The sequence below is a fragment of the Procambarus clarkii genome, chromosome 18, assembly GCF_040958095.1.
Source record: "Procambarus clarkii isolate CNS0578487 chromosome 18, FALCON_Pclarkii_2.0, whole genome shotgun sequence".
NCBI classification, from domain to species: domain Eukaryota; kingdom Metazoa; phylum Arthropoda; class Malacostraca; order Decapoda; family Cambaridae; genus Procambarus; species Procambarus clarkii.
The window spans coordinates 33,410,467-33,438,344 of NC_091167.1; the positions used below are offsets into that span (position 1 = coordinate 33,410,467).

Here is a 27,878-nt window from a genome sequence, read left to right on the forward strand (position 1 = left end):
AACATATTGTGTTTGTAAAGCAATAGCATGGATTCAAAATAATTAAAAAGATCTGAATGTACAGTGGTACCTCAAATAATGATCGTCTCAAATGGCGAACATTTTGGGTAACGTTAGTTTAGTTCATTTATTATGCACCCCATACCCATCTTGTGGGCGGTAGTGGAAAGGGTTACAGAGGCACATAATGGGCTCAGGGACTGAACCCCACAATTTATTTAGCTAAGCAAGTTACAATCTTGATGAGCTAGTTACAAAATTCAATATAAGTCGTCACATCAACAATGGGTTCGAGATCGACCTCAAGTACAGGTTCTAAATTAAGCAACTGACATATTGAAACTGAAATTGAAATAAGTTTATTGAACTGACATATGTGGAGAGCTAGTGTCACAATTTATATGTTTGTCCTGCACACCGCCCCCCATCCAGTGGGCAGCGGTGGATAGGTTACAATCACTCAGTTACTACCTACAGTTAGCAAACTGGGAATATTTGGCTAAAATTTCTGGTAGCAGATCATTTTGAATGAAATATTTACACATCGCTGGAACATTGGTTATAGAATTGTCTCTAAATTCACGTATCTTTTCGCATTCCATCACATAGTGACGGAGGGTGTGCGAATAATTTTGTTGACACAACTTACATTTGGTTAGGTCTACATCAGCAGATAATGAGAATTCCCAGAGATACTTGTAACCAAGTCTAAGCCGAGCAGTAGTAACATCTAGAAGTCTGCTGATTTTATTGGATGATCCATAGATGTGTGGCTCCTCTTGCATGATAGTATGATGATAAATGGAATTACTGGTGTCAATTTCACTTTGCCTCAGACCTACAAGATCTTGTTGAAGTTCTCGGTGTACTGCTGCTCTCAGATTGCTCATTGACAATCCAAGGTTACACTCAACGGCTCCTTTAAAGGCAGATTCTTTGGCTAACTTATTAACTCTATCATGCATTCGGAGGCCAACATGAGATGGAGACCACATGAAATGGACTCTGTTACCATCCTTAATAATTTTATTGTATTTGTGTCTAGCTTCGGACACGAGCATGTTACAGTTATGTCTTAAAGAGTTGAGAGCATTTAAGGATGAAAAGGAGTCACTTACAATTAATGTATCAAGTATGGAGACTTGTACACATTTCAGTGCAAGGATCAAGGCAAATAATTCGGTCTGAAGGGTAGAGGCCCAATTGTTTATACGGACTCCCCACTCAAAGTACAAGCCATCACCCATTGTCAGAACAACTGCACTTCCAGCTGCACCCGTGGTGCGGTGTAGGGAACCATCAGTGTATATGATTTGAGAGAGAGAATGCTCTGTGGACAGAGCATCAATATGGCTTAAGGCGTTGAGCTTTGCCTCAAGACGAAGCTTGGGCTGATCTCTAATTTGCTTCTTGGGTGGAAAGGGAGGGATTAAAACTGGAAAGGGTGTAACCTCCCACGGTGCAGGAAAGTGCCGTTGTTGTTTCTCTTGGTACAAATCATGAACCTGATACATTCTGAGTTGAGTTCCACTTTTTGTTATCCATTTGGAACAATGCTGATCTTCAATAAAGAAATTCTGGAGGGCTTCTGTACAAGGATTAGGATGAGTTAGCCTAAGCATTTTTATACCAATTTGACAGTTAATTTCAGTAACACGATCAACAATGCTCAGAATATTAAGTTCCTTTCTCATATTAAGTATCTTTGTGGTACGAGGGCACCCAAGGATTATCCTCAAGGCTTCGTTCTGCAATTTTTCAAGCCCTCCAAGCTTTCTTTCAGGCATCAAAACAAGCAGAGGTGCAGCATAATCCACTAAAGATCGCATGTATGCAAGGTACATCATTTTGACAATTCTGACATTGGCACCATAGCCTGAGTGATTACCTGCAACAGCCTTGAGAGCTCGGAGCCCCTCTTTATACTGACGACAGAGTCTGAATACAACAGGACCATACAGTGGCACCTCAAGGCCAAGGTATTTGAATCTGTTTACATAGTCAAGCTGGGAGCCATCAGACTGTTGCATCTTGCGAACAGCTCCTCCCTGCCTGGGTGGGCGCCGATTTAGTATCTTTGTTTTCTCTGCTGAGATAATTAAACCTAGGTCCTGACATGAGTCTAATACAGAGTTAAGAGTGTTCTGCATGTTAGCATACCCAGTGGTGTGTATCATTATATCATCAGCATAGCTAATGATGTGGACGTTGGGTTTGCTCGGTATAGTTTAACAGCGTGTTTATTAAGATATTAAATAAGGTAGGACTGAGGACACCACTCTGCGGGGTACCTAGTTCAAAGTCTCTTGTTAAAGGGAGGGATTCCTTTGAAAGTGCCTAGTGATTTTACTAATAGACACAAAGTTGTACTGGTGGTCTACTTCCCTGTTGTTATTGGACTAACTCTTTTTTTTTTTTTTTCCTGTGCATGGCAGCAGTAACTGTTTGACCAACAGCGAGTCAATGTAGGTGTCTAGCATGGTGTCTACAGGAATAAGACTATGCCACCTGTCTGCCAATCCTCCTTGGACATAGTGTAATCCCATTTGGTTGACCAACATGGATAGCAGAACTATGGGACATTAAAAAACTGGATTTTTCTCTCTGCTGGACACTTGGCAGAGATGAGACTCTGCCTAATGGTGTATTAGACCCTGTCATGCCTTGTTTGCCATCTGTTGTTTCATATAGAGCAAACCATACAACTTCTATTCATCTGCCTAGCCACAAGTGAACTTACAGCATGGATATGGGTTGGAAAGCAGAGAGCCACTGCAATATGTAGGTGCTACAAGACCTGCTGTACATATGGGGACTGCAAAAAGGAAATTCCTTGCATAGGAACTACTAACTCATAATAGTAATTAATTATCACACGTCTCTTTGCCAGCTACACGTACAGTTGTAAGACAAAGAATTGGAAATACTTACATGTGTCCGCACACAAGTGGTTTTTTACATGGCTGCTGACACGAGACATGAATCCGTCCGTGAAAGCAGAGCCCACAATTGCCTAAACAATTATGCTCACATTTCAGGACCTGACCGCATGGTTCTTTACAATATTCCCATGCATCCTCTCCATTCACTGAAAGTTAAAAAGCATTGTAGTTATACTAAATATATATAAAATGAAAACACAATAACCTACATCTACAATAGGCATCTGAGGCACATTATGATAAGGTCATTAAGTTACCTAGAGATGAAAGTGACTATGTCTTCATTACAAACACTATTTTGTTGTCTGCTTAATTTTACATTATCTACACATTGAATTCTTTTACCTTGCTAGCAGTCAGAGAAACCTTTCTATATACAAAGGATTTGCAAACACTCATGGATACTTTTCATGTACAATACAGCAATTACATACCTTTGCCAATTAAATGACAAGGAAGCTTGATAAAATGGCCTTTAGGGCACTTGGTGGTCGAGGTAACAAGCTCGGTGCATTTGGTAGTACACACATCCATACAGCGTTGTCTACAGGGATGCCCACATGGTAATGTTTTGGGACACTTTCCCGGACACTTGCTAGCTGTTGCTGGTAATCCACATTCCATCTGAAAAATTAACAAGTACTGTATTTTATGACATGTTAAAATCAGTTGGAACAATACTGTTAATGCCACTATCAAACTTATCACAAGTCTAAATAAACCTTTTAGATTTTGCTTTCTCATATCTAAACTTGATTGACGATGCTCTATTGAAGGGATTACAAGCAACCTAACTCGGAAGAAAATTAAGGCATCAGTATAATAAACTACGGCTTTCAGAGTTGTCACTTGGTCACTCCTTAAGATAACATAGCATCCTGATGCCCTATACAGTACAGATTTTTGTTGAACACCTTCAAAATGAATCCTTTGGCAGTTAGGCAACACTTCCCAACAAAGTTTAATAAGTTATATTATTTATAAGTTTATGTATGATACCTAATATTATTATGAGAACTCAACTGGTAACAGAAAGCAGTCGTGGATGACATGCATATTTAATAACACTTATCAGCACTGAATGGTTGTCTCACGACCACACTTTCACGACCCTTCAACACCCTGTTAACATATTCTCAAAATTCAGCCTTGAATTAGTATGTCTTTCAAAATATAGCTTTCCTTTATAACTTAAGACCCCTCTATCAAAACTTCTACACTTCATTTACTACTTAAACATTGCTTTTCTTATTATAAGTTTATTTTATTGATATATATATTAAAAAGGCTATCAGAGCTGGATTTCCCTGCTTAATAGTGTGAAGGTTGAGCCTATAAGTATGGTTTCCAATTGCCAGGAACAGGAAGCCGGTGAATAGGCTTATCAAGGTCAACTAGACACTGGCTGACTTTCCCCTAGAATGAAGCCCATGACAGTCTACTAACTCCCAGGTACCTAATTACTAGGTAAACAGAGTCATTAGGTATAAAAAAACACATGCCCAAACCATGAATAACGAGCAGGAATCAAACTGGGACTAGTCAGTTGGGAGCAGACTGTTTAGATCAATAATTTCCCATATTTGTCTGTTATTAGTCGTTAAGGACAATTAGAACAATAAAAGTTACTTATCCTGCACTATCATTTACTTGATATTTAGCTTATTTTTATATGGAAGCTTTGCCATTTTGTAAACATAATGCTTTAGTATAATCTAAGCAGCATGTGCACAAACTGACAACTGGCTTATTTGACACAATGTAAAAAAGTCTGCTGTTTTGGATATCTTGCTCCTTAAAGAACACTATACCAAAGAATAATCCAATGAAATTGAAAAAGAATTGGCTTACCTGAGTAACATGATTGCAACCTGGTACAGTCTTCTTCACTTTCTGTGCACAGTCACCACATTTTTGGAAACAAAGTTTCTTACATGGATGGCCACAAGGCAGCATTTTTGTACAGGGTTTACGACAAATGATATCTTCCTCCAGTTCAGAGCAGTCAACTTTAACTGCCACATGCCCACATTGTAGAGTTTTGTTTAATTTTACTGTGCAAGCTCCACATTCTTCATGGCATTTCTTTTGGCATGGATGGTTTTGTGAACAACCTGCATTCAATTTTGTACACTTTTCTAAGCAATTATATAAATCGTGGTCCGGATCCTTTCTCCGGTGACACTTGAATCTACATTTGTGACCACAATCCAGTCTAGTGTCACAGTCCATGGTACAAGCAAAAGTATTTGCATCACAATGGCAAGGCATGGTGACCTTATGCTGACAGAGAGGTATTTGTCTTATTACTCGAGTTGGACATGCATGTTTCTTTGGGTCAACATGGCATGGAATGTTATGACTATGGGCACAAGGTAACACTTTTGTGACCAAAACAATACATGGTGTGCATATTTCCCAACATTTCTTTGGACACTGATGGTCCAATTCACACAGAATCTTAGGACAAGGCGAACGGCATTTAAACTGTTTGTGCTCTCGATCATCCATGTGACAAATTTTGGGACAGGAATGCTTACAATTTGGAAGGGAACTGCCACATATTAGGCGACATCCACCCTCTGGGCTTTTCTTGAAGAAGTCATCACCTGATGATATCGATATTAGTTGATCAGGATGATTTGTACATTTAAGAGTCAAGGAATTGCCAATAGAGTTGTCTGCTGAAAGGTCTTCTTTGATCTTCTTCCACAGCTCACTGGAGGAACTCAGCAGATCCATATTTCCAGTAATGTATAAGCCATGCTTGGCACGTGAGAGGGCAACACACACCCTGTTATCAGTGCGAAGGAAGCCCACTTTCCCTTCAACATTACTTCGTACTAAGGACAACAAAATAATATTGTTCTCTTCTCCCTGAAAGTTGTCCACCACACACATTCTCACACCCGAACATGCCTGGTGGTTTCGCTGAAGCTGTTGATAAATAGCAATTTTAGCAACTCATTTATTTATGCAAAGTAATGCCTGAAAAGACACTTTATTGGTAGCTAATATAAACTACATGATGTACCTACAAATACTTCATGATAACAAGTTTCAAATAATTAAAATGTATTTTAGATAAATAAAAATTATTATTATTATTATTGAGAAAATCCACTGGGACTATAAAAAGGGTGCAAACCTACAACACCAGCATTGCCAGTTGTGTACTCTAGCACTAGACCACCGATGACTTGTAAAAGTCATACAACCGGATTCCTACTGAAATCACAGGAAGTCTGGAACCCCTAATAACGCCAGTCCAAGTTTTTATGTATGACCCACAAGCACTCGAGTGGAAGGGTAAATTGGTCACACCTTACGTCCAAACTTCAGAAACACACATCTGAAGTGTGTTATCTGGAGCCACACAGATAACCATAGCAGGCAAAAAAACAAAACACAAAATCTCTAGATAGTACAACCAGCAAGGAAGCCAGGTGCAGAACAGGAGAAAATTTAAACTCTAAACAGGCAACTGCAGTTAAACATGGACCACAGACCACCTACATGATGACCACAGGATGGAAACAGCACCCACAGAATGTGAACGGTGAGCAAGACAGGCAGAGGACAGGCAAGACAATGTGACCTAAATTACAGTACAAGAGCAGAAACCTTCCAGTACTAGTAGGAATCAAGAATACCTATGACAATTGTCATACAGGAAAGGCCACATACTCATAGATCATCCAATAAAAGCAGCAGACTTTCACTCTATACCACTGCTAAGCTGAAGCTCAGCTATGGGAACCTCTCGGAGTGTGCACCAGCTGTCGAAGTAAAGCTGACCAAATGTAAACCTTGTCAGAACTATTCCTATACCATCCATTACTGGATAGTTGAATGCAAACAAATCCAATAATGTAAAGACAACTTGATCACAAAGGGTAAAAAATAGGAAATTACCCAGGATGACATTTCACCCAAAATCCTAGCAAAGGATCCCAAGATTGTCTATGGCAGACAGAACATTTACCATCTAAAGAGTAGCACTGCTTGCAAGTCTCCTGCATATCCCATAACCATGTACCAGAAGATTAGCAACAGTACTGTAAATACTGCAGATCGCTACTTATGGAACCTGATCACAAAGTGGAGACTAAGTAAAACTGTAACTATGACCCCATAAATGTAAATGAAGCAAAACTAACATGAACTGAGACAAGACAGGATGTACATGGGAACAAAATCTTCAACTAGGTCAGCAATGCTGGAACTTCTTTGGCAAAATAAATATTGGGGTGCTGTTCTAGAGCATTTAATGTAACTACCATAAATAACTAATGAAATTAAAGGAAATTACAAAAACCATCTGCACGACTGACAAAAAGGCTTGTGCAAAGGGAGAACTAGAATGAGCAAGAGATACCTGAAACATTACCTATTAACCCAAAAAGAAAGAGCATCGCCCTCCCACATCACTGATATACCAAAGCTCAACACAAGATCAGAATAAAGCCAACATATCAAACCACTAGTAATGGGAGCCAGGTAAGTTATAAGTATGAACAGAACAGAAGAGCAGAGTACAACAGCTGATGCTCAAAGCAGCTGCCAAAAGAACACCAACAGGAAGAATCCAAATACATACAACGTCCAACACCAGGAAACGATTTTTGGAACAAAAATGGAATAAGCTGCCAACTATAGCCAATATAAAGAATGAAATGCCTGTGATGCAAGGGCAGTAGCCAAGCCGCTACGGTTAACCCTTAAACTGAGCATGGCGTATATATACGCCCTGAGTAACATGTCCCATGGTGCGCATGGCGTATATATACGCCCTGAGTAACATGTCCCATGGTGCGCATGGCGTATATATACGCCATAGGGTGCCAGGCCTGATTCAAATGGCCCGCGGCTACACGGGGTTCACAGTAGCTTCCTCAGGGCTCTTGTAAACAGATGCCATTTTAAAAAAAATATCGTGGGCTACGGTTAACCCTTAAACTGCGCATGGCGTATATATACGCCTGAGTAACATGTCCCATGGTGCGCATGGCGTATATATACGCCATAGGGTGCCAGGCCTGATTCAAATGGCCCGCGGCTACACGAGGTTCACAGTAGCTTCCTCAGGGCTCTTGTAAACAGATGCCATTTAAAAAAAAAATCATGGGCAATATTCTCAGGTGTGAGAGGCACAGTACTGTTGGAGCAACCAAGGCCAGCGCACGCAGCATGAGCGAACAGCATTGCTGTTCAGCTTGTGACCACAGCATCGCCGAAAAATGTCAAAATAAATATATAATTGTTAATATTTAGCGATGACAATATTACAGATGACCCATGACTGTGATATAAATAACCAGGGTTGTGATAATAGCAGGATTGTTGTAATAATCAGCGCTGTGGGAGGAGTGATGCTGAGAGATGGAGGGAGACAGCATCGTTTACTGACTGTGTGGCTAGCTGTTATTGTTTGCATTCACCATACCAGGTCAGTGGTTCTCTATGGTGAACACAAATGTAGATACTTAAATATAATGTGTGTATTAGTGTAATAACAGCAAAAGGATTATGCTGGGAGGAGCCATATGGGTGATGGAGGTGACGTCGTCTGCACAATTTGTCTAGCTGTTTAGAGGGTGGCCACTATGCTCTTTGGGTGCACTACAAGCTTAGGTGTACAGTTACGGTGCATAAAACGTGTAGATATTTATATATAATATGTGTATATAGGGTAATAACACTGCAATCAGTATTGTTGGGGTAGAACGTTTAGTGCGTGTGACCTTGAAAGAGTGAGGGAGCCGCCAGCTGCCATCTGTGTATAGCGACGACTCTTAGTGCCTGAACTAACTATATCAGCTTAGCTGTACAGTTGTGGTGAACAAAATATATACATACTTATATATAACGTCTGTATATAGTGTAATAACACCACAAATGGTATTTTTGGGGAAGAAAGTTTAGTGCGTGTGTTGAGGGAGTGGCAGCGAGTGGTTGGCTGGTGTGTGGTAGTAACTCTTCGTTGCTTTTCGACTCTCAATACCAACTTAGTGGTTCGTTATGGTGACCAAAACATGCAGATACTTTTATATAACCTGTGTATAGAGTGTAATAGCAGCAAAACTATATGTTTATTGTTTATAAACATAATAATTGAATCACTAATATGCACATCATACTTTTGAGTATAGCGATTATTCACCACTTTTATTATATACAGTGGTACCTTCGGAATGCGATTGTCCCTGTATGCGAGGTTTTCGGAAGGCGAGGTGTATTTACTCCAAAAATTTGTCTCGGAAGGCAATGGTTACTTCGGGAGGCGAGTTTGGACGCGAGTTTGTTGATACGCGTACAGCCGACCTAGCGCGTGGTGGTTCGGCGATCGTCGCCCCTCCGCCCCTCAGTTTATTATTGTCTCGCGCTCAGTGACTACCCCCACATCAATTCTTCTCGCGGATTTTCAGTGTTTTGTTGGATTTTTGGTGATTTGTCTATACAATTTGTTATTATATATCTCACCATGGGTCCCAAGAAAGCCAGTGGTAAGGATAAAGGCCAGAAAGCTCATGTGAGGATGACAATAGAGGAGAAAACAAGAGATCATTCGGAAGCATGAGAACGGTACACGTGTTGTTGAACTTTGTAGGCAGTACAACAAAGCCACATCAACAATATGCACTATACTTAAGAAGAAAAATAAGATTATGGGTGCTAAAGTGGCAAAAGGAGTAAGAACATTAACAGCACAAAGACCACAAATACTTGAAGAAGTGGAAAAGTTGTTATTAATTTGGATACACGACAAGGAGTTGAGGGGTGATAGTGTTTCGGAGGCCATTATTTGTGAGAAAGCCAGGGTGTTGCACGAAGACCTTCTAAAGAATACCCCTGCAACGAGTGATGCAGATAAGAAAGAGTTTAAGGCAAGCAGGGGCTGGTTTGAAAAATTTAGAAAGAGAAGTGGTATCCATAGTGTTACAAGGCATGGGGTTATGTGATGTGATTATGGAAGGGGACTCCCCTTCCAAACAGTAACTCCTCTCCTCCTCCCCCCTCCTCACCATCTTCCATACGCCTACAGCACTCGACAGCAAGGTAAGTAATAACTGGAACACAGTTTTGTAGGTTTATTTAGATGAATTAGGTATAAAAATTTAGTTTGATGTGGGGTTTTTGGGTAGTCAGGAACGGATTAATTCATTTCCCTTTATTTCTTACGGGAAAATTAACTTCGGAATGCGAGTTTTCGGAAGGCGAGGCGTTTCCAGGAACGGATTAAACTCTTATTCTGAGGTATGCCTGTAAATATATTACAATACACACTATTGAATAATATTACTGCAAAAAAACTAAGAAAAAATCAATCGGAGACATTGAACAATTAGGTAATAATATCTTTGTGGCAACTCCCATCTGTCAGCGCGGGTGACGCTGACCGGGTCGGACGACCGCTCTGTCAACGCCCACTTTTTGCCAGACTTCCTCGGTCAATTGCGCCCAAAATATGTCACCTACGATTTTATTTTTTTTTCCGTGCTCAAGGGGACACAAATTAACATGTTTAGAAGACGAAAAAAAAATTTTGAATTTTTTTTTTCTTGCGCACAGGGGTGTAAATGTCCCAGGACCCCTGAGCAGTGTAAGGGTTAAATAAATGATGACAGAAGCTCCCCCACCCCTCAGGCCAGAAACTACAGATCAATCAAGTTGAAATGCACCCAAGAGCCCAACCCCGACATCCCCTCATTACCCGGAGTCTCACAAAAATAAGATGACCCCAGAAAACAGCTGAGAGTTCTGAATGCTGAAGAACCATTATTATTATTATTAAGCCTTACCTCAAGTGAATCAATTAATCTTTTATATTTTTGGTGTCCGAATGATCTCACTGTTGCATCAAGCACTGGGATGCAAAAGTTTACATAGCCATATTTAAAATGTCCTCCAAAAAATTTACCATCAACGATTATGAAACTCACTGGCAAGATAGCCAATTTATCTAACTATCATTTGACACAATTTAAATCAAATTTGCCTTACAAAATCATATTTTTTTCAATATTTTCCCCATTATCCCCACTCTTCCTTACCTATCTTCGCAATATCAATGGAGAACATCATACATCTTATCACCCGAGTGGAAAAAAAGTATTGTATTTTCTGACAGATAGGATGCAGTGCTATAATATTACATTGAAGCGAGACGTCGTAGCTAAAGCAAAAAGCTAACACAAAAGAACATAGTAATAGGGTACCTGCACTTCAAAATCATATTCAATAAATATATAATGAAACATCATACAAAATAAAATATAAAGAAATATGCCAGAAAATATAAGTGTGTCTTAGGCAGAAGTGAGTCCTATATGCTGAAAAAATGTAGCACTTATTTTCCTTCCTCAACTGGTTTACATTTATGCATATTTAACCTTAAAAAGAATTAACATCCACCAGGGCAATAAGTGGCCACCCACCTTCCGTAGTAAGAAGAACTGTCCCCGAGTAAGGAGTGAGATAGTAATTTCTTCTGAAGAATATCCTTGTAAAATAAGATGTCTACATAGGCCAATGAGAAATTCTGCCTCATACTGATTTTCATGGCTGTTATTGTCATCAGAATCCTGTGAAAAGAAAATATATAAATGCATCATTATGTAATCAGGACAAGAAGACTTAAACGTGAATAAAGCCCGAAACGATAAGTAGTGGCATTAGGCATAGTATGTACCAGCTCTATCTAGAAATCCAACATTCTGTTTGTAACTTATCTTATATGTATGTACTTTTACCTGAATAAACATTTATTATTTATTTATTAGTAATTTTATTTATGCCACCACAAAATAACTACGAAAATTTAAGATACAATTCAACATATAAATTAATATTCAACATGGCTTGGAAAGAAAAAATATTAAAATGTGCATGGAATAAATCTGTGACATACATCTGCTAAACTAAGTACAAGTGAAGGTGAATGCAAAACGAATGACCTTGATATCAATCCACGGTATGTTCAGAGAGACTGGTGTGGAAGGTGACCTGGAAAATGTATGGGAATGGTTCAAGTCTAATGATCATGATGCAAATTAGGGAACCATGGCAAGTAACAAAAAATATTAATAATAATGAACAAATCCACACGGGCCGTGATGAGAGTTCGAACTTATGCCCTGGATGTTCCCAGACATGCTCTAACCACTATACCACGACGTAGTATAAAAGCGCATTGGGATCATCCAGCACATAGATTCAAACCCTCATCAAGATCCTTGTGGATTTGTTCATTTGATATATCACGTTATTGTGATTTCTGTGTAATAATAATAATAATGTTTATTCAGGTAAAGGTACACACATACAAAATGAGTTACAAACTGAATTTGTAGATAGAGCAAGAATACACTATGCCTAAAGCCACTAATATGCATAGCATTTTGGTCAAGAAGAGGGAAAAACACTTAAAAACTAAGACTTAAAAATAATTGAAAATCAAAGGCATGATTTAAACTGAAATAAGGAAGAAAAATGTTGATAGAACAGCAGAAATTGCAACAGAACAGCAGAAGTAGTTATAACTAAATAAACAGATAGGTTTCTTTGAGTTTATACATGGCAGATATCAGCAGTTATTCATGTTGATCAATAATCAATATTGTTTGAAAACAGCAAGACATAGGTTGACATTTAGGAGATATGGTAAGTTACATGGAGTGGATTAGGTAGTGCTTAGTTTTTCTCTTAAATTGTTTGCGAGATGGATAGTCTTTGAAGTGGTTGTGAAGGAAATGGAGGAAACAGCAGTGTGTTTTTCTGGCCATAGTGATTAGGAGTAGGACAATGATGCCGTGGTAGAGAAAATTATATACTGTACACCTGTAGTATGATTTCTCCAATTGCCATATGTGATTTTTTCCCATTAGATTTGTTAACTAATTTTAATTATGTACACTTTGATGTAGTACTTTATATGGTTGCACAGTTTAATGTATAAGAAACACAGATGATTTAATTTTGGTTCACAAACTAATATGGAAATTGCAAATCTCCCAACACACTTAAGCTTGCCAAAGAACTTCCCCAATAAGAGGTGACGCAATCACAAAGACAAGTCAAAATTTAAAGGTATTTAATCAGACCTCCTAGGGAAGGGTCAACTTAAAAGTGGTGTTCCAATACAGGACCCAACCACAGCAAAGCAACTGTCTTACACATAATTTGCGTATTAGTGCCTTTAAACTCTACATTCTCAGGAACCTAAAGAGGATTCAGCGGAATCCGAGGTTGCAATACTTTTGACCATAGTCATGGTGTAGTGGTCTAGAGCATGCTTGGGAGTACCCAGCGCATAGGTTTGAATGCTCCTCATGGCTCCTAATGATTTTCTCATTGATACATCACGTTAACGCCTGCACTGCGCACCTGTTTTTGGCAAAAACTTCATAGTGCAATTGTTAAGGACATATTTTTGTTGTTTTTATAAATGTTCAGGTAAAGTTATTGAAAATGTTTCCAAACTCAACTATTTTCATTTCAAAACACAAGAGTGATGAAAACATTAAAATCTAGCCTAATTAAAAAAAATAGCACAACTCTCAGAATGACTTTTGTTGGCTGGCGCAATTGAGGGGTTAAGGGTCCTGATAGTACAGTCGGATTCGTTCTCGACGCACAAGTTCTTGTTATCTGTTAGATTAAGGACCTGCCCGAAACGCTATGCGTGCTAGTGACTGTACAAGAATGTAAAAACATGAATGCTATGTACTCTCATAAACCCAATGTACCTTCCAGTATATAAATAAATAAAACAATCAAGAATTCTGGGTTCGAGTCCCAGGCGGGACAGAAATGGTTGGGGACATTTCCTTTCACCTAGCAGTAAGTAGGTACTCAGGAGTTAGTCAGCGCGTTGTGGGGTTGCATCCTGGGCGGGGTAGTAATTTGACTTTGAGGGGCAGGGGTGGGGGGGGGGAGAACCTCGATAAAAGCCTAACATGTATGAACACACACACAGGAGGAGGAGGAGGATTGAAACAGAGGATGATAGTAGGAGGCTACAAGATGACCTGGATAGACTGAGTGAATGGTCCAACAAATGGCTGTTGAAGTTCAACCCGAGTAAATGCAAAGTAATGAAACTAGGCAGTGGAAACAGGAGGCCAGGCACAGGATACAGAATAGGAGATGAAGTACTTAATGAAACAGACAGAGAGAAAGATCTAGGAGTTGATATCACACCAAACCTGTCTCCTGAAGCCCACATAAAGAGAATAACGTCTGCGGCATATGCGAGGCTGGCTAACATCAGAACGGCGTTCAGGAACCTGTGTAAGGAATCATTTAGAATCTTGTACACCACATATGTAAGACCAATCCTGGAGTATGCGGCCCCAGCATGGAGCCCGTACCTTGTCAAGCACAAGACGAAGCTGGAAAAAGTCCAAAGGTATGCTACTAGACTAGTCCCAGAACTAAGAGGCATGAGTTATGAGGAAAGGCTGCGGGAAATGCACCTCACGACACTGGAAGACAGAAGAGTAAGGGGGGACATGATCACAACCTACAAAATCATCAGGGGAATCGACCGGGTAAACAAGGACGAACTTTTCAACACTGGTGGGACGCGAACAAGGGGACACAGGTGGAAGCTGAGTACCCAAATGAGCCACAGAGACGTTAGAAAGAACTTTTTCAGTGTCAGAGTAGTTAGCAAATGGAATGCATTAGGAAGTGATGTGGTGGAGGCTGACTCCATTCACAGTTTCAAATGTAGATATGATAGAGCCCAATAGGCTCAGGAATCTGTACACCAGTTGATTGACGGTTGAGAGGCGGGACCAAAGAGCCAGAGCTCAACCCCCGCAAGCACAATTAGGTGAGCAATTAGGTGAGCACACAGGCTTCCTGTCCCCGACACTGAATTATTATATTATTGTTATTTAATGTGATTTCTTTTTCATATTATTATTATTATTATTATGTGATCACAAAAGTAATGTCAGAGCTCCACCTTTTTTTCCACAAAAATACCTGAATTTTTTCCACAAAAACATCCTAAATGAAATGATCCTCACAGGAAAGACACATTGTGGCACTTGTATATAATGGAATGTGAAAAAATTGCAGAATTTAGAGATAACACCATCAATAGTGTCAAAGAAATGGGTAAGTACTTCAGTCATAATGATGTGCTGCCCGAAATCTTAGTGAAGTATCCAAAATTTGCTTACTGTAGGTAATGCATGCACATGACTGTAAAGCTGCCGCCCAGTTGGGTGGGTGTGGAGCAAGATTAGTAATTGTGTGACCCCACTATAGATATAAACTGCCTTGTATAGTGACTGTTGTGAGCCTCTTTTTTTTTTTTTTTTTTTTTTTTTTTTTTTTTTTTGAGATATATACAAGAGTTGTTACATTCTTGTACAGCCACTAGTACGCGTAGCGTTTCGGGCAAGTCCTTAATCCTATGGTCCCTGGAATACGATCCCCTGCCGCGAAGAATCGTTTTTTCATCCAAGTACACATTTTACTGTTGCGTTAAACAGAGGCTACAGTTAAGGAATTGCGCCCAGTAAATCCTCCCCGGCCAGGATACGAACCCATGACATAGCGCTCGCGGAACGCCAGGCGAGTGTCTTACCACTACACCACGGAGACTGCTAGCTCCGCAGATTCTTGTTGAATCATTTGTGATACAAAAGATTATTGATGTGTGTATTTGTGTAGGTGATTAAATATGCATGTGTATATATGTATATGTATATATATATATATACAGGTATGTACATGATGTATGAGTATGTGTACATGTATATATAACATTAATAATTATGTAACTAGCGTCAAAAGATTGTTATTTGCTTAGCTAAACGAACTAGAGGGTTCAGTTCCTGAACCAATTATGTGCCTCTATAATCCTTTACACCACCGCCCATGGGATGGGTATAGGGGTGCATAATAAAGAAAGAAATTGAATTGTTATATTGGAATACTATGCAACTTGTTACTTTCAAATAAAACTGTCTTTTTAAAGCACAGAATAAGTCACAATACTTAGTGTGAAATAAAAGATGGACTACGTTTCAGTCCATCCTGGACCCTTATCAAATCGTGACAAAGTAAAGTGTGGGATAGTCAATATAAGGCAAAAGGAAAGGTGAAGAGAAAAAAAGTAATGCATGGGAACATAAAAATAATACTGAACTTTATATTTGGACAAACCTCTCTCTCAGGAATATCATGTGATATGAAGAAAACATCCCTAGTGATGCCCCTGATATGTGGATATGTATGAACCGAAGGATGATTTTTCAACTGAGGATATATAGATGGCACGAGCAGTCTAGAGATGCTGGGCCTCATCCGATGTTGATATTCCAGAGTTTCATACCTAGAGAAAAGAAATATGCTTTCAAACACAAATCAGTGTAAGGTTTGATTGTATTAACACAATCAAGGAAGGCAACAGTTTTATATCGAAACACATCATGATCAAATTTCTTTTATTTGACGATATATGAAAATCCCTCTCGGGCTCTCTAACCACTTCCAAGTCTGGCAACCTGAGCAATGTACAGACCGTATCTGATCAAGTGGATTGTGATTGCTATGTAAACAATGAGTAGCATCAGTCTTAGTGATCAAATTATCACCGAGTAACCCGATCTCATGCCAAACGGTAGAAATAAGTCTTTTTAAACTGACCAGAAGTAAATTCCAAGTAAACCACACTACTGTATCACCAGGAAAGCTTGGCCTTGGGCACAGTTGCAATAGTACAGAAATGTTAACAATTTGCAATATATATAGGTACAAAACACTGACCACAACTGTGTCAAATACAGTACTTACGAAAGGCCATTTTTGATCAATCTTTCAAACAAGGAAGTTTCCAGACCATACTTAGTTGCTAGCTCAAACACTGTGGCACTTGGACGAAGCTGCTGGTGATCTCCTAAAGCAAACAATGTTTTAAATTAAACATTAACAAATGCAAATATATAGTTATAATTTATGGTTACTTTATACTCCTGTCTAAGAAGCGCAACAAAACCCCACTTGAATGGACAAATTTAAATGTAACCTAATCTGCTGCAAAAACCAGCATTGAATGTAATGAAACGCCATTTTCTGGGTGAGTCCCGGAGGCTCCCCGGAGCTTTCCCAGGCTGATATGCTAATGTCAGACTTTGGCATCAGTCATGTGTATGGACTTCTTAGGCCTAACGGGGACCACGGCCAGAACTGGGCCCCCTCAGAGACGCAAGGGGAGCAATGGCCTATAGAAACCCCTGTGTGGTTGTAAGCATTCTATGTCTGTCATTGACCGGAACAGGCACCCAGAAAGGTAAGAGCCTCCAAACAAACCCCTATTCTGGTTAAAATTGCTACCAAAAGCCAAACTAGTGGATAGAACTCCCCAACAGAAAACAAGCAAACTAGTGTGATGTCACACGTCGCCGCGCCGCTGTCTGCGCAGCTTCTCTCCTCCCCGGGAGGGGGAAGGGGGAGCCCCAGACCCTCCATGCCAGCTACCCACACCTCAGTTCTTGAAGCTGGATGTCAAAAACGCAAAAAAAAACACCGACCGAGGGAGGGAGGGATGCCGGGGAACCTCCGGGACTCACCCAGAAAATGGCGTTTCATTACATTCAATGCTGGTTTTCTGGGGGGAGCCTTATCGGCTCCCTGGAGCTAACTACCCACAGACGGAAAAAGAGGGACTTACCCGGGAGGTGGTCGTCGCTCACTCCTCAACTCGAAGCCGAGACAACTGGCTGCAACCGCCGACCCAAAGCAATACAGGCTCAAAGGGGCCCAGGGACATTTACAAGGTAACGAGCAGCCAGGACCCTGTTCGACCGCCAAAAACCCTGCGCCCGAATATCAGACCAAGATATATTCCAAAAGATGGTAGCAAGAGCCGGGAACTTACGGACATCATGGCCATGGGGATAGACCGCAGGCTGGCTGGACTTGATAACCCTGCGGACAACCTGGGAGACCCGAACCCGCAAACAGAGAAGAAGGGAAACCGGATCAACCCAAAGCGCGTCCCCGGACACAGAAGCCGTGGCGCGCAAATAACAGCGAAGCGCCGCAACCGGACACAAAACATGATGCACCCCCGGCCGGACCAACCAAGCATCTACCACCCACGGACCCCTCCGGAACGCAGCCGTCTCATTCTTTGCCAGAAAAGAAGGAGACGGCTGCAAGCGAACAAAACAATCTCCACGACCAAAAGAGCAGAAACCCCTGCGCCGGAGGAGAGCATGAAGCTCCCCTACATGACCCCCAGAGGCTAATGCCAACAAGAAAAGAGCCTTGGAGAAACAATCCCGGACCGAAGGGGCCACAATGAAACGAGGAGACGAAAGGTAAGCGAGCACTCTGTCCAAAGACCAGGACAGCTCAGGCGGCGCATGAGCAGGCTGGAGGTGAAACAAGGAACAAGACAGCTTGCGAAACGGCGCAGACGTAACATCAATACTGAAGGCAAGCTGAAGCGGCTCCGCCAGCGCCGCACGATACGAGGCGTCAGTGTTAGGCATAAGATGACGGTCCTCAAGCAACCAAGAGAGAAAGGACAAGACCACCCTAACAGACAACGAACTAACACGACGAAGACGCAAAAAGAAACAGAAGGACCGCCAGGAAACTTCATACTGCCGCTAAGAAGAAGCCCTCAGGTGGGACACCAACAAGGAGGCCACCTGATCACCATAGAGATGATGATAGACTCGAGTAAAAAAAACCCATACGCGAAGACTCGAGAAGATTGAACCAGCCACGTGACATACTGACCCGATCTGCTGAAAGAGGCGGAGCCGCTGGAAAACCCTCGGGTTTGGACACCGAGCAGGCAGCGCCTGAAACCAAGGCTGGGCCGGCTACCAAGGGGCCAGAAGGACAACTCTCCCCTGGTAAGTCTCCAAGCGAGTCAGGACCTGGAGTAACAGCCGAACCGGGGGAAAGAGGTACAGGAACCCCCAACTCGACCAGTCAAGCCGAAAGGCATCGACCCCGACGGCCTCACGATCACAAGGGCGCCGCGACCACGCCGACGCGAAGAGGTCCACCTCGGGGCGCCCAAACGTCTGGCAAAGCCAACGGAAGGAATCGTCGTCAACCGTCCACTCCGTGGAGAGGGGAACGAAGCGAGACAGGGCCCAAGACATTGGACACTCCCTGTACGTGAACCGCGAAGAGCCAAATCCCGAGAACTCAGCAGACGAATCACCCGGAGCGACCAACCCCAAAGAGACAAGGACTGCATCGAACCCCCGCGGTTGAAGCAATGATCCACCGGAGAGCAGTCCAAATGGAGCCAAATCGTCGATCCGTGGGCGACCCGAATCCTCCAAAGAGCAAACCACATTGCCACGAACTCCCGCACCGTGCTGTGAGCTCGACGGAAGGACGGATCCCAACGCCCCTGGCTGGCCTGGTGAGCACTGGTCACAAAGCCCCAGCCGAGAGACGACGCATCTGTGTACACATCGAGAGGGCTCGGGTAGGCGCCAAGGCACTGAACCCCGAAAAACCCGAAGAGGAAGCTAGTGACGCAGCAGCCGATGCAAGGCCCCCGGGGGTGACCCCGAAGGAACCAGAACAGCCGACGAAGTCAAACCCGACCAGGTGGGTAGACCACCATCGCGAAGTTCAGGCTCTCGCACAGTCTCTCGAGCAACCGCCGGGTGACCCGAGGGCCCACCAGAAACAGACGAAGGCAGGAACACAGCCGCAGGAGAAACTCCGGAGGGAGAGACAAGGAGGTGGTCCGAGAGTCCCACACGAAACCCAGTCAAGTCCGAACCTGAGAGGGGACCAGATGGGACTTCCTCCAGTTCACCATGAACCCGAACCCTGCGAGCTGGGAAAGAACCAAATCCCTGGCTAGCAAGCAAGCCGACCGGCTGGGAGCCCAAACCAGCCAGTCGTCGAGGTAGGCCAACACCTGAACACCTAGGAGACGCAAACGGGCTACCACGACCCGCGTAAGGCGCGTGAACACACAAGGTGCCAGGTTCAACCCGAACGGGAGACAATGAAAGCGGTAACTCAGACGCCTCACAACAAAACCGAGCCAGTCCCTGAACCGTAGATGAATCGGAACATGCCAATCAGCGTCCCGGAGGTCCAGGGACACCATCCAAGCACCCAACTCCAAGAGGAGCTGAACCCAGCCAAGTCCGAACCTGAGAAGGGACCAGATGGGACTTCCTCCAGTTCACTATGAACCCGAACCCGGCGAATTGGGAAAGAACCAAATCCCTGGCTAGCAAGCAAGCCGACATGACAGCGTAGTCATCCAAAAAGAGGGACAATGAACCTGAGGGGTTCAGACTGGACTAGTCCAGAATGAACCGCACGTCCGCGCAGTCCCGTTTCGGGACTGGAAACAGACGGGAAACCTATCTGAGGGATGACGTCGTTTCGACGACGCCCAAGCGAACCCACTCCAGACGACCTGACAGAGCGCAGGGGAAGAAACCTGCCCTGCCAGCCCTGACCCCCCCCCAACGCCACCCCAGGCCAACAGACACGACCCGAAATGCCCACGAATCGTGGGACCAGGCGTGGGCGAACAGCGCAAGCCGCCCCCCCCCCCCCATCACCCTGTCAATGGGGCAAACCATGAAAGGGCCGGCGCCCCTTACGAGACCCAGAACCCCGCACAGAGCGAACACCACGCCGACCAGACGAGGGAGGGTCCGAAGTAGGAGCCGAACCCGAACCTGACACCAGTGGCCTACCAAGACGAAAGGAACCCTGAGCCCTGGCACGACCCTTTCAGAAAGACCCACCCCAGGACCCCTGGAAAACCAACAAGTCCGACATCGGACGACAAGCCAATGACGCAGCCTGAATAAACTGCGCCACGGCCGATTCCTCAAACAGAAGAGGACAAAAAGGCGAAGAACGCCTAAGAGCCAGAGCCCAAGCAGATTCCACGGAGGAACCCAGCACCGCCTGCCGACACTCGAGACGGAAAGCATAAAACAGGGAAACCGCATCCCGCAAAATCGACGTGAACAGCTTCATTAAGGCAGCCGACGAACGTGCTGCCGAGGACAAGGCGCCGGACCCCAGGACGGACCCAAGCGTCCTCACATCCTCCACGAGCCAATCCGAGGACAGCTCCAGGAGGGAAAAGAACCGCAAGGCCGAAGCCAAAAGACCCCGGGCGCGCAAGTCCTCCGCTATGAGCGCCGCCGAAAGGGTGGGAACCTGCACATGGAGCTGAATAACACCCACATCGCGGGGAAGGGCAGGGGCAAACAAGCACTCATTCAGGTACTTAAGATAGCCCCCCAGGAAAACCTGAAGCACCGTGGAAGCTTCCCACTCCAGCATGTGGGAACGACAGAAGGAATGCCAGGAATCCAGAACAAACAAGGGGCAGTCCGCTAACCAGGAAAACTCCGGAACCTTGTAATGGAGCCAGAAAGGGAACGAAGTCCCAAACCTGAACTCGGACGGACCCATTTCCGAGGCATAATCCAGGTCACGCAGGAGGTAAGCTGCAAAGGCCACCCGCACCACACCAGGTTGGATGCGATAAGCCGAAAACCTCCGGAAAGACAGAACCGACGTACCCAGCGGAACACAGAACCGAACCCGGGGAGGGGCCAACACCAAATCCAACTCGTACGCAGAGGGGGGAAAAGACCACCCCACACCTTGTAACAATAAGCCCTGCTCAGAGGGAAGAAAAACCCAGGCGGGGTCCAGCGGGGCCCAAGGCACACAAGTCAGCCCCTCCCCAGCCTCGAGTTCCTTCACCGCAGGACCTGGGGCCGAGTCCTCTCCCCAAGCCACGACCCCACAAGACAAGGATGGAGCAGCCGTAGAAGCCGGAAGAAAGGGGGGGCCCACTGGTCAGACCCAGAAGCCTCGGCTAGGAGACAAGACTCGAATGCCTCTACCACCCCCCTGGAAGGGGCACCCCCGAAGCTGCCCGAGTCTTGAAATCAAGTAACCCCTGCTCCAACTCCGAAACCTTCACGGCTGGAGACGCTTCACGGCTGGAATCAGGATGGGGGGGAGGGGCCAGAACGTACAGAAGGGGAAGGACGAGGAGGTGCGGACTGAACCAGGATCGAAGCGACCCCCACCCCCAAGTCCGGGTCTCGAAAAGCAAAGCGGGGCAGCCCCGGGGCATCCGGGTGAGCAACCAACCGAGTGTGTTGCAACAGACAAAACCTAGCTTGCAACGCACGCGCCGCCTGTACCTGAATAGAATCATCCGAGGATTGGGTAAATTGAGTCACAAGCAAGCAGCAACACTCACAGGACTCAGGGTCGAAAGTATCACTGACCCAACAGGCAGCGTGGCAGAGGCAAAAACAATGAGGGGTCACCCTGAGACAAGGGGCCGAGCAACCCTAAAACTTGCACACAGCGAGCGGGGATGCTGGGGGTCACATCCATCGAACCCACGCACCCCCCTAGGGGATTCCCAGGGTCCTGAGCGTTTACTTTAAGAGGACTCGCACTCAGGTATTCCCAGGCAGGGCACTGCTAACCGGCGCCCAAAACTACCAAGCGAACTTCTATAGCTGTACCCCAGGGACGTGTACACTCACGAGGACCTAGCAGGGGGCACCACCGAGGAGAACCGTGGAAGGGCAAACACCAGTGGAATAATAGGGCAGAACCCCCCACCAGGCAAAAACAAAAAGAAAAACAAAACCCAGCAAGAGGACAGCGAACCCCAAGGAACAGAGCCAGCCGTTATGTCGGGAATACAAAGCTGTGCAGCACCCTGCGCCCCTACCAGTGCAAACTGCCTCTTACCTGTTGGTAACAAGGGAGAACAGAACACCCAAGAGCCCAACAGGTGGCCGAAAAACCGAAAAGGTAAAACGGACCAGCAGAGGCCGACCCCGAGGAGCCTGTGGAAGGTGGCCCCAAGCCCCAAGGGCAGTACTTACAGGGCACCTAAGGAAGGCAGCCCTAGGCGCATGCAGCCAGAGTACTGAAGACAACTCCTGGCTCTCGCACCCACAAAAACAAACACCACACGCAAAGCACAGTGCCGTAGCAACACTGGAGCCAGAGCACACAACCTTCGCCTATAGCATCAGCCTCAAGAACTGAGGTGTGGGTAACCGGTGTGGAGGGTCTGGGGCTCCCCCTTCCCCCTCCCAGGGAGGGGCGAAGGGGGAGGCCCGCTGTCTGCTCCGCTGCGCAGACAGCGGAGCAGCGATATGTGACGTCACACTAGTTTGCTTGTTTTCTGTTGGGGTTTTCTATCCACCAGTTCGGCTTATGGTAGCAATTTTAACCAGAATAGGGGTTTGTTTTGAGGTGCTTATCTTTCTGGGTGCCTGTTCCAGTCGATGGCAGACATAGAATGCTTCCAGCCACACGGAGGTTTCTATAGGCCATTGCTCCCCTTGCCTCTCTGAGGGGGCCTGGTTCTGGCCGTGGTCCCCAGTAGGCCTAAGAACTCCATACACATGATTGATGCCAAAGTCTGACATTAGCATATCAGCCTGGGAAAGCTCCAGGGAGCCGACGAGGCTCCCCCCAGAAAAGAACTTTTGCATACTGTATCAACATTTTTAAACAAAAATCACTCATAAAGCCATATATATAGAATTCACATATTTTTATATATACAGCTTTGCTATTCAAATGCATACATTGACGAGACACCCATGAATGCTAAGACTAAGGGCTCGTCAGAGAAAGAGGAAGTTTGCTAACTGTTATCCATGTAACTGTTATCATTTTTTTTGTCTATAAATTTTGCAAGTATTTACCTACTTAAAATTTTCTTAGATTAAGGACCTGCCCGAAACGCTGCGCGTACTAGTGGCTTTACAAGACTGTAATTACCATATTATGTATCCTCACATTCCCAATGTACCTTCTTGTATATGCATAAATAAATAAATAAATAAATAAAATAAACACAAAACTGACCATACTTTGAAAATATTACATATCGGTAAAGCTTTGAATATAATGAAACACCCTTTTCAAGAAGACTGTTAATAGCTTCCTGGTCCTTACAAGCTGATAAAGCTAAGCCTAAAGATCATGCTAAACCTCTAATACAAGGTGACCTGTAGGGAGCCAGGACCATAATCTAGCTCTCTATGGTTGGAATGCTTAACCCTTTAACTGCGCGGCCTATAAATATGACATCCCCCCAGTGCGCAGGAAATGAAACCTTGGGAAAAAATTATTTTTTCTTCGGAAAGTGTCAAAAACCCCTCCCTGTATATGGGTATAGCAACGCAAGTTCGAAATTGTACTTACTTTGGCTGCTATGGGGTCCGAAAGGTGGGCCGTGACGTCATAATTCCTTGTGCACCAGAGCAGTATGCTCTCGGGGTCGGTGGGGCGCCCGGGGCAGGGCGCGCGAGTTGCCGCAAATATATTTTTGCACATTTTTTGCGCACTGTTCCAAATACATTTTAATTGTTTTTACATGCTAATCCTATGTATAATGAACACATACACTATATTATGGCAGTAAAACATCCGTACTGTCCGAAGACAGTGTTACGTGCATGACACTTGTGTACACATATGTTGCACATATTTACCATGTATCATGCTAATTTATGTATATATACAATCTATTTACAGACTATACACTGTCACACACTATATACATTCACCATCAACACATTCAGAACACCGGGAGTGAGAGCAGTCACACCCAGCCAGCCCTCCCTCACTCCTCCAACATTGTATTCGCCAACATTGCTCCTCCAAATCATAGTTATTCACACGAATGTTTCAAGTTCATTTATGTATATTTACAACATATGTACACACTCTACACTGTCACACACTATATACATTCACCATCAACACACTCAGAACACCGCGAGTGTGAGCAGCCACACCCAGCCAGCCCTCCCTCACTCCCAACATCTTACTCGCCAACATTGCTCCTCCCACCATACTGTTATTGTATTTATTACACAATTTACACATGTTATATATACCTATCTACATGTTTTTTTACCAGAACTATGCAAGTAAGCCGGTATTGTGTCCAAACAGTACAGTGGCCACCATACACTGCATGACAAATCACACAGCAGACAGCAGACGACGCCACGATTACGACGTCACCTCCATCACCAAAATAGCTCCTCACAACATACTCCTGGTGCTGTTATTACACTATTCCACACACACTGTATATACCTATGTACATGTGTGTTCTCCATAGCGAAAAACGAAGCTAGTATGGTGAGCAAAACAAGAGTTAATGCCACACAGTGAGGCTACCTCAATTCTCTCCCTTCCTCACCAAAATTCCTCCTTCCTATGCACAACCCTCATTATAACCACAATCCTGGTCACTAATACCTGTAAATGAATAACTGACCACAAGTTTATTTTGAAAAGGAACCTAAAAAGTAGTTTGAAGGTTCCTACATGGACGAAATAATGCTGTGGTGCTGTGGCTAGCACTGTGAACATCGTGAACAGCATTGAATCACTGATATTTGAACATTGTACCCAGTCATTATCACACTCGGGTTTTTCTATAATACTATCATGGCTAAATAAAACAGATTATATATATATTTTGACAATATTAGGAGATGCTGTGGTCACACGCTGAACAGCAGTGCTGTGCACTCATGCTGCGAGCGCCAGCCTTGGTTGCTCACTCACTACTGAGGCTCTGGCACCCGGCAATGTGGACCATGATTTTTTTTAAAGATGACGTCTGTTTAGAAGAGCCCTGAGGAAGCTGATGTGAACCCCATGTAGCCGCGGGAGTTTTGAATGGAACGTGAAAAATAAAAACACCCAGAGGCGCGTTGCGCACCTGAAGCCTGGGCCTGCAGGCGCGTTGCGCAATTAAAGGGTTAAAGATCAGAGATTTGTCCAAAACTGAGGAAACCCACATAATATGTTGGTGAAATAACCATACCACCACTTGAAAGAAATTAAGCTGCACATAGTTGCCCGCCCAGAAAAGTCTGTGTTGAACCCCCCCACCCAACAGGAAAGGAGGGGAAAACAGAGTGTGGATAAAAGGCACTCTGCAGCTCTACTTAAGAATGTTTCCTTACATGAACACCTAATTTTAGGAAGAACCCTTCAGTAGCTTCCAAGTTGCTTAGTCATAACACACTTCAGATAGGAGAACATTGCCAAAAAGAACACAAAAGATCACCAGAGCATCCAATAAAACAGCTAGAGGCAAACATTCAATTGGGCCACCCAAAATCCAGAGCCCAATTATTCATTTTGGACTTATTAGCAAAGAATACTGCCAAAACTACAAACTTCTAGACTAGAGGTGTCCTTATGTATCAATATCAGAGGTTTCAACCTATTTTTGAAGTACAGATATCTTAAAAAAAAAAATCATGCTTCTAGCACAGAACATTAATCCTATCAAAACGATCAACAGAAACCAAAGCCCACAAAAAAGATGTCTTAAACAAGGAACCTTTAAACTTAAAGTGAGAAGACAAATAACATGAAAACACGACCTAATGGCCAAGAGATTCAAGAGAAGCATGAACCAGCTAGAGGTGAAAGAAAACCAAGAAATAATTTAAAAACAGAGGGAGATGAGGTATGCAAGCAGCAGAGTCTCCGACAAAGTTGAACTGTATGAGATGAAAGGACATCAAAGTATTGGACATCAAATGATAATCCAGAACTAAGAAAGAAAGGACAAACTATCGCTGATGAAACAAGATAAATGCCAGAAGACAAATTAATGATGGAAGGCCAGGTATGCAGTCTCATTGATGTTTCAATGAATGAGACAAATGTGAAAGTAAAATACCCATATAAAGAATGGAAAGTGGAAAGGGTAGAACTGGCCACATGTTGAGCGACAAGAATGACACCACTCACAAAGGTCTACAAACAAGCCAACACAGGGAGGAGCAGCTAGACCGAGGAAACAGGAAGAAGAATGACCAACGACTGCAGTCTAGATAAAGTGACAACTATGCAAGCCTTGTGATCTAGAAATGGAACAACACTGGCCAGATATCAATTCAATCCTGAGGCAAACAAGTCCACTTGTAGATGGCAGAAACATCTTACAATTCTAGCAGGAGGTGGCTGCATCTGCCTTCCACTCCACTAAAATCAGCTGAAAATGGGAGAGGTTGTCAGCTTTGACACATGCTGATTATGGACTGCACTAAGGAATAAACTCCAAGAAACCAGAAAAGAAGCTTTACTCAAAGACTTCACTCCCATATGAAGAGGCAATACACAGAAGGCCCACTATTCAGACAATGGACCATCATGATGCAATCTGAGCAAAGACGGAGAGATGAGTCCTGAAGGAAAAGAATGCAATTTGTCAACACAGTCAGGTCACAGCTATAAGGTCCCAGATTTAGTTCCCACAGCAGGAGGGAGGCATTTGAAAAAATTATTTAACACCAATGCTTCCATTCACTTAGCAATAAATAGATTCCTGACCTCTTGCATAGTCTAGTCACTTGGTTCTCCATTGTCATTTTCCTTCATATATGGGTATATAGTAACTTTGGTTGTTTCTTTGCTTTGGATACACTGTTATTTGCATAGCTTTCATTTTTCTGATACTCTTATACTTACATTTTTGTTCCTAGCTTTGTTATATCTATTCCAGTTTACCTCTGCCCTTTGTATTTCCAGAAAACAAGAAATAGTCAATTCAGCATAAATTTGTAACGTTTCTGATGAATTATGCACTTTCTTCAAAAACTTTGAAATGGTAGGAAATAATTTGAAATTGCAGTCACAATAATAAAATAAAAATCCTACCTATCAGTATGAGGTGCTGGCAGTTGGCAGTAAGAGATGCAATGACATGTGATTCAAGAATTTCGGCAGCTTCCTCGATGATAACTGAAAAAAGTATAGCATGTTCCTTTGGTAAAAGTAATGTGATATGGGAATACATTACAGTACAGTAACTGTATTCCTAGGGAGAGTAGGACTACTTGGTCTCCTAAGCCTTTCCTACTA

At 43.6% G+C, this 27,878-nt stretch overlaps 1 protein-coding gene across 1 annotated transcript in view; it reads right to left on the reverse strand.

The window, feature by feature from the left end:
• The window catches only part of LOC123754401 (uncharacterized), an 82,410-nt gene that overhangs the window by 11,010 nt on the left and 43,522 nt on the right, over nucleotides 1-27,878 (reverse strand). Inside the window, exons 12-18 of the mRNA XM_069326798.1 lie at nucleotides 27,675-27,834; nucleotides 16,758-16,860; nucleotides 16,128-16,296; nucleotides 11,381-11,527; nucleotides 4,794-5,879; nucleotides 3,377-3,566; nucleotides 2,932-3,088 (exon numbers count right to left, since the gene is read on the reverse strand). Coding sequence (XP_069182899.1) covers nucleotides 2,932-3,088; nucleotides 3,377-3,566; nucleotides 4,794-5,879; nucleotides 11,381-11,527; nucleotides 16,128-16,296; nucleotides 16,758-16,860; nucleotides 27,675-27,834 — 2,012 coding nt within the window. The remainder of the gene's footprint in view (nucleotides 1-2,931; nucleotides 3,089-3,376; nucleotides 3,567-4,793; nucleotides 5,880-11,380; nucleotides 11,528-16,127; nucleotides 16,297-16,757; nucleotides 16,861-27,674; nucleotides 27,835-27,878) is intronic.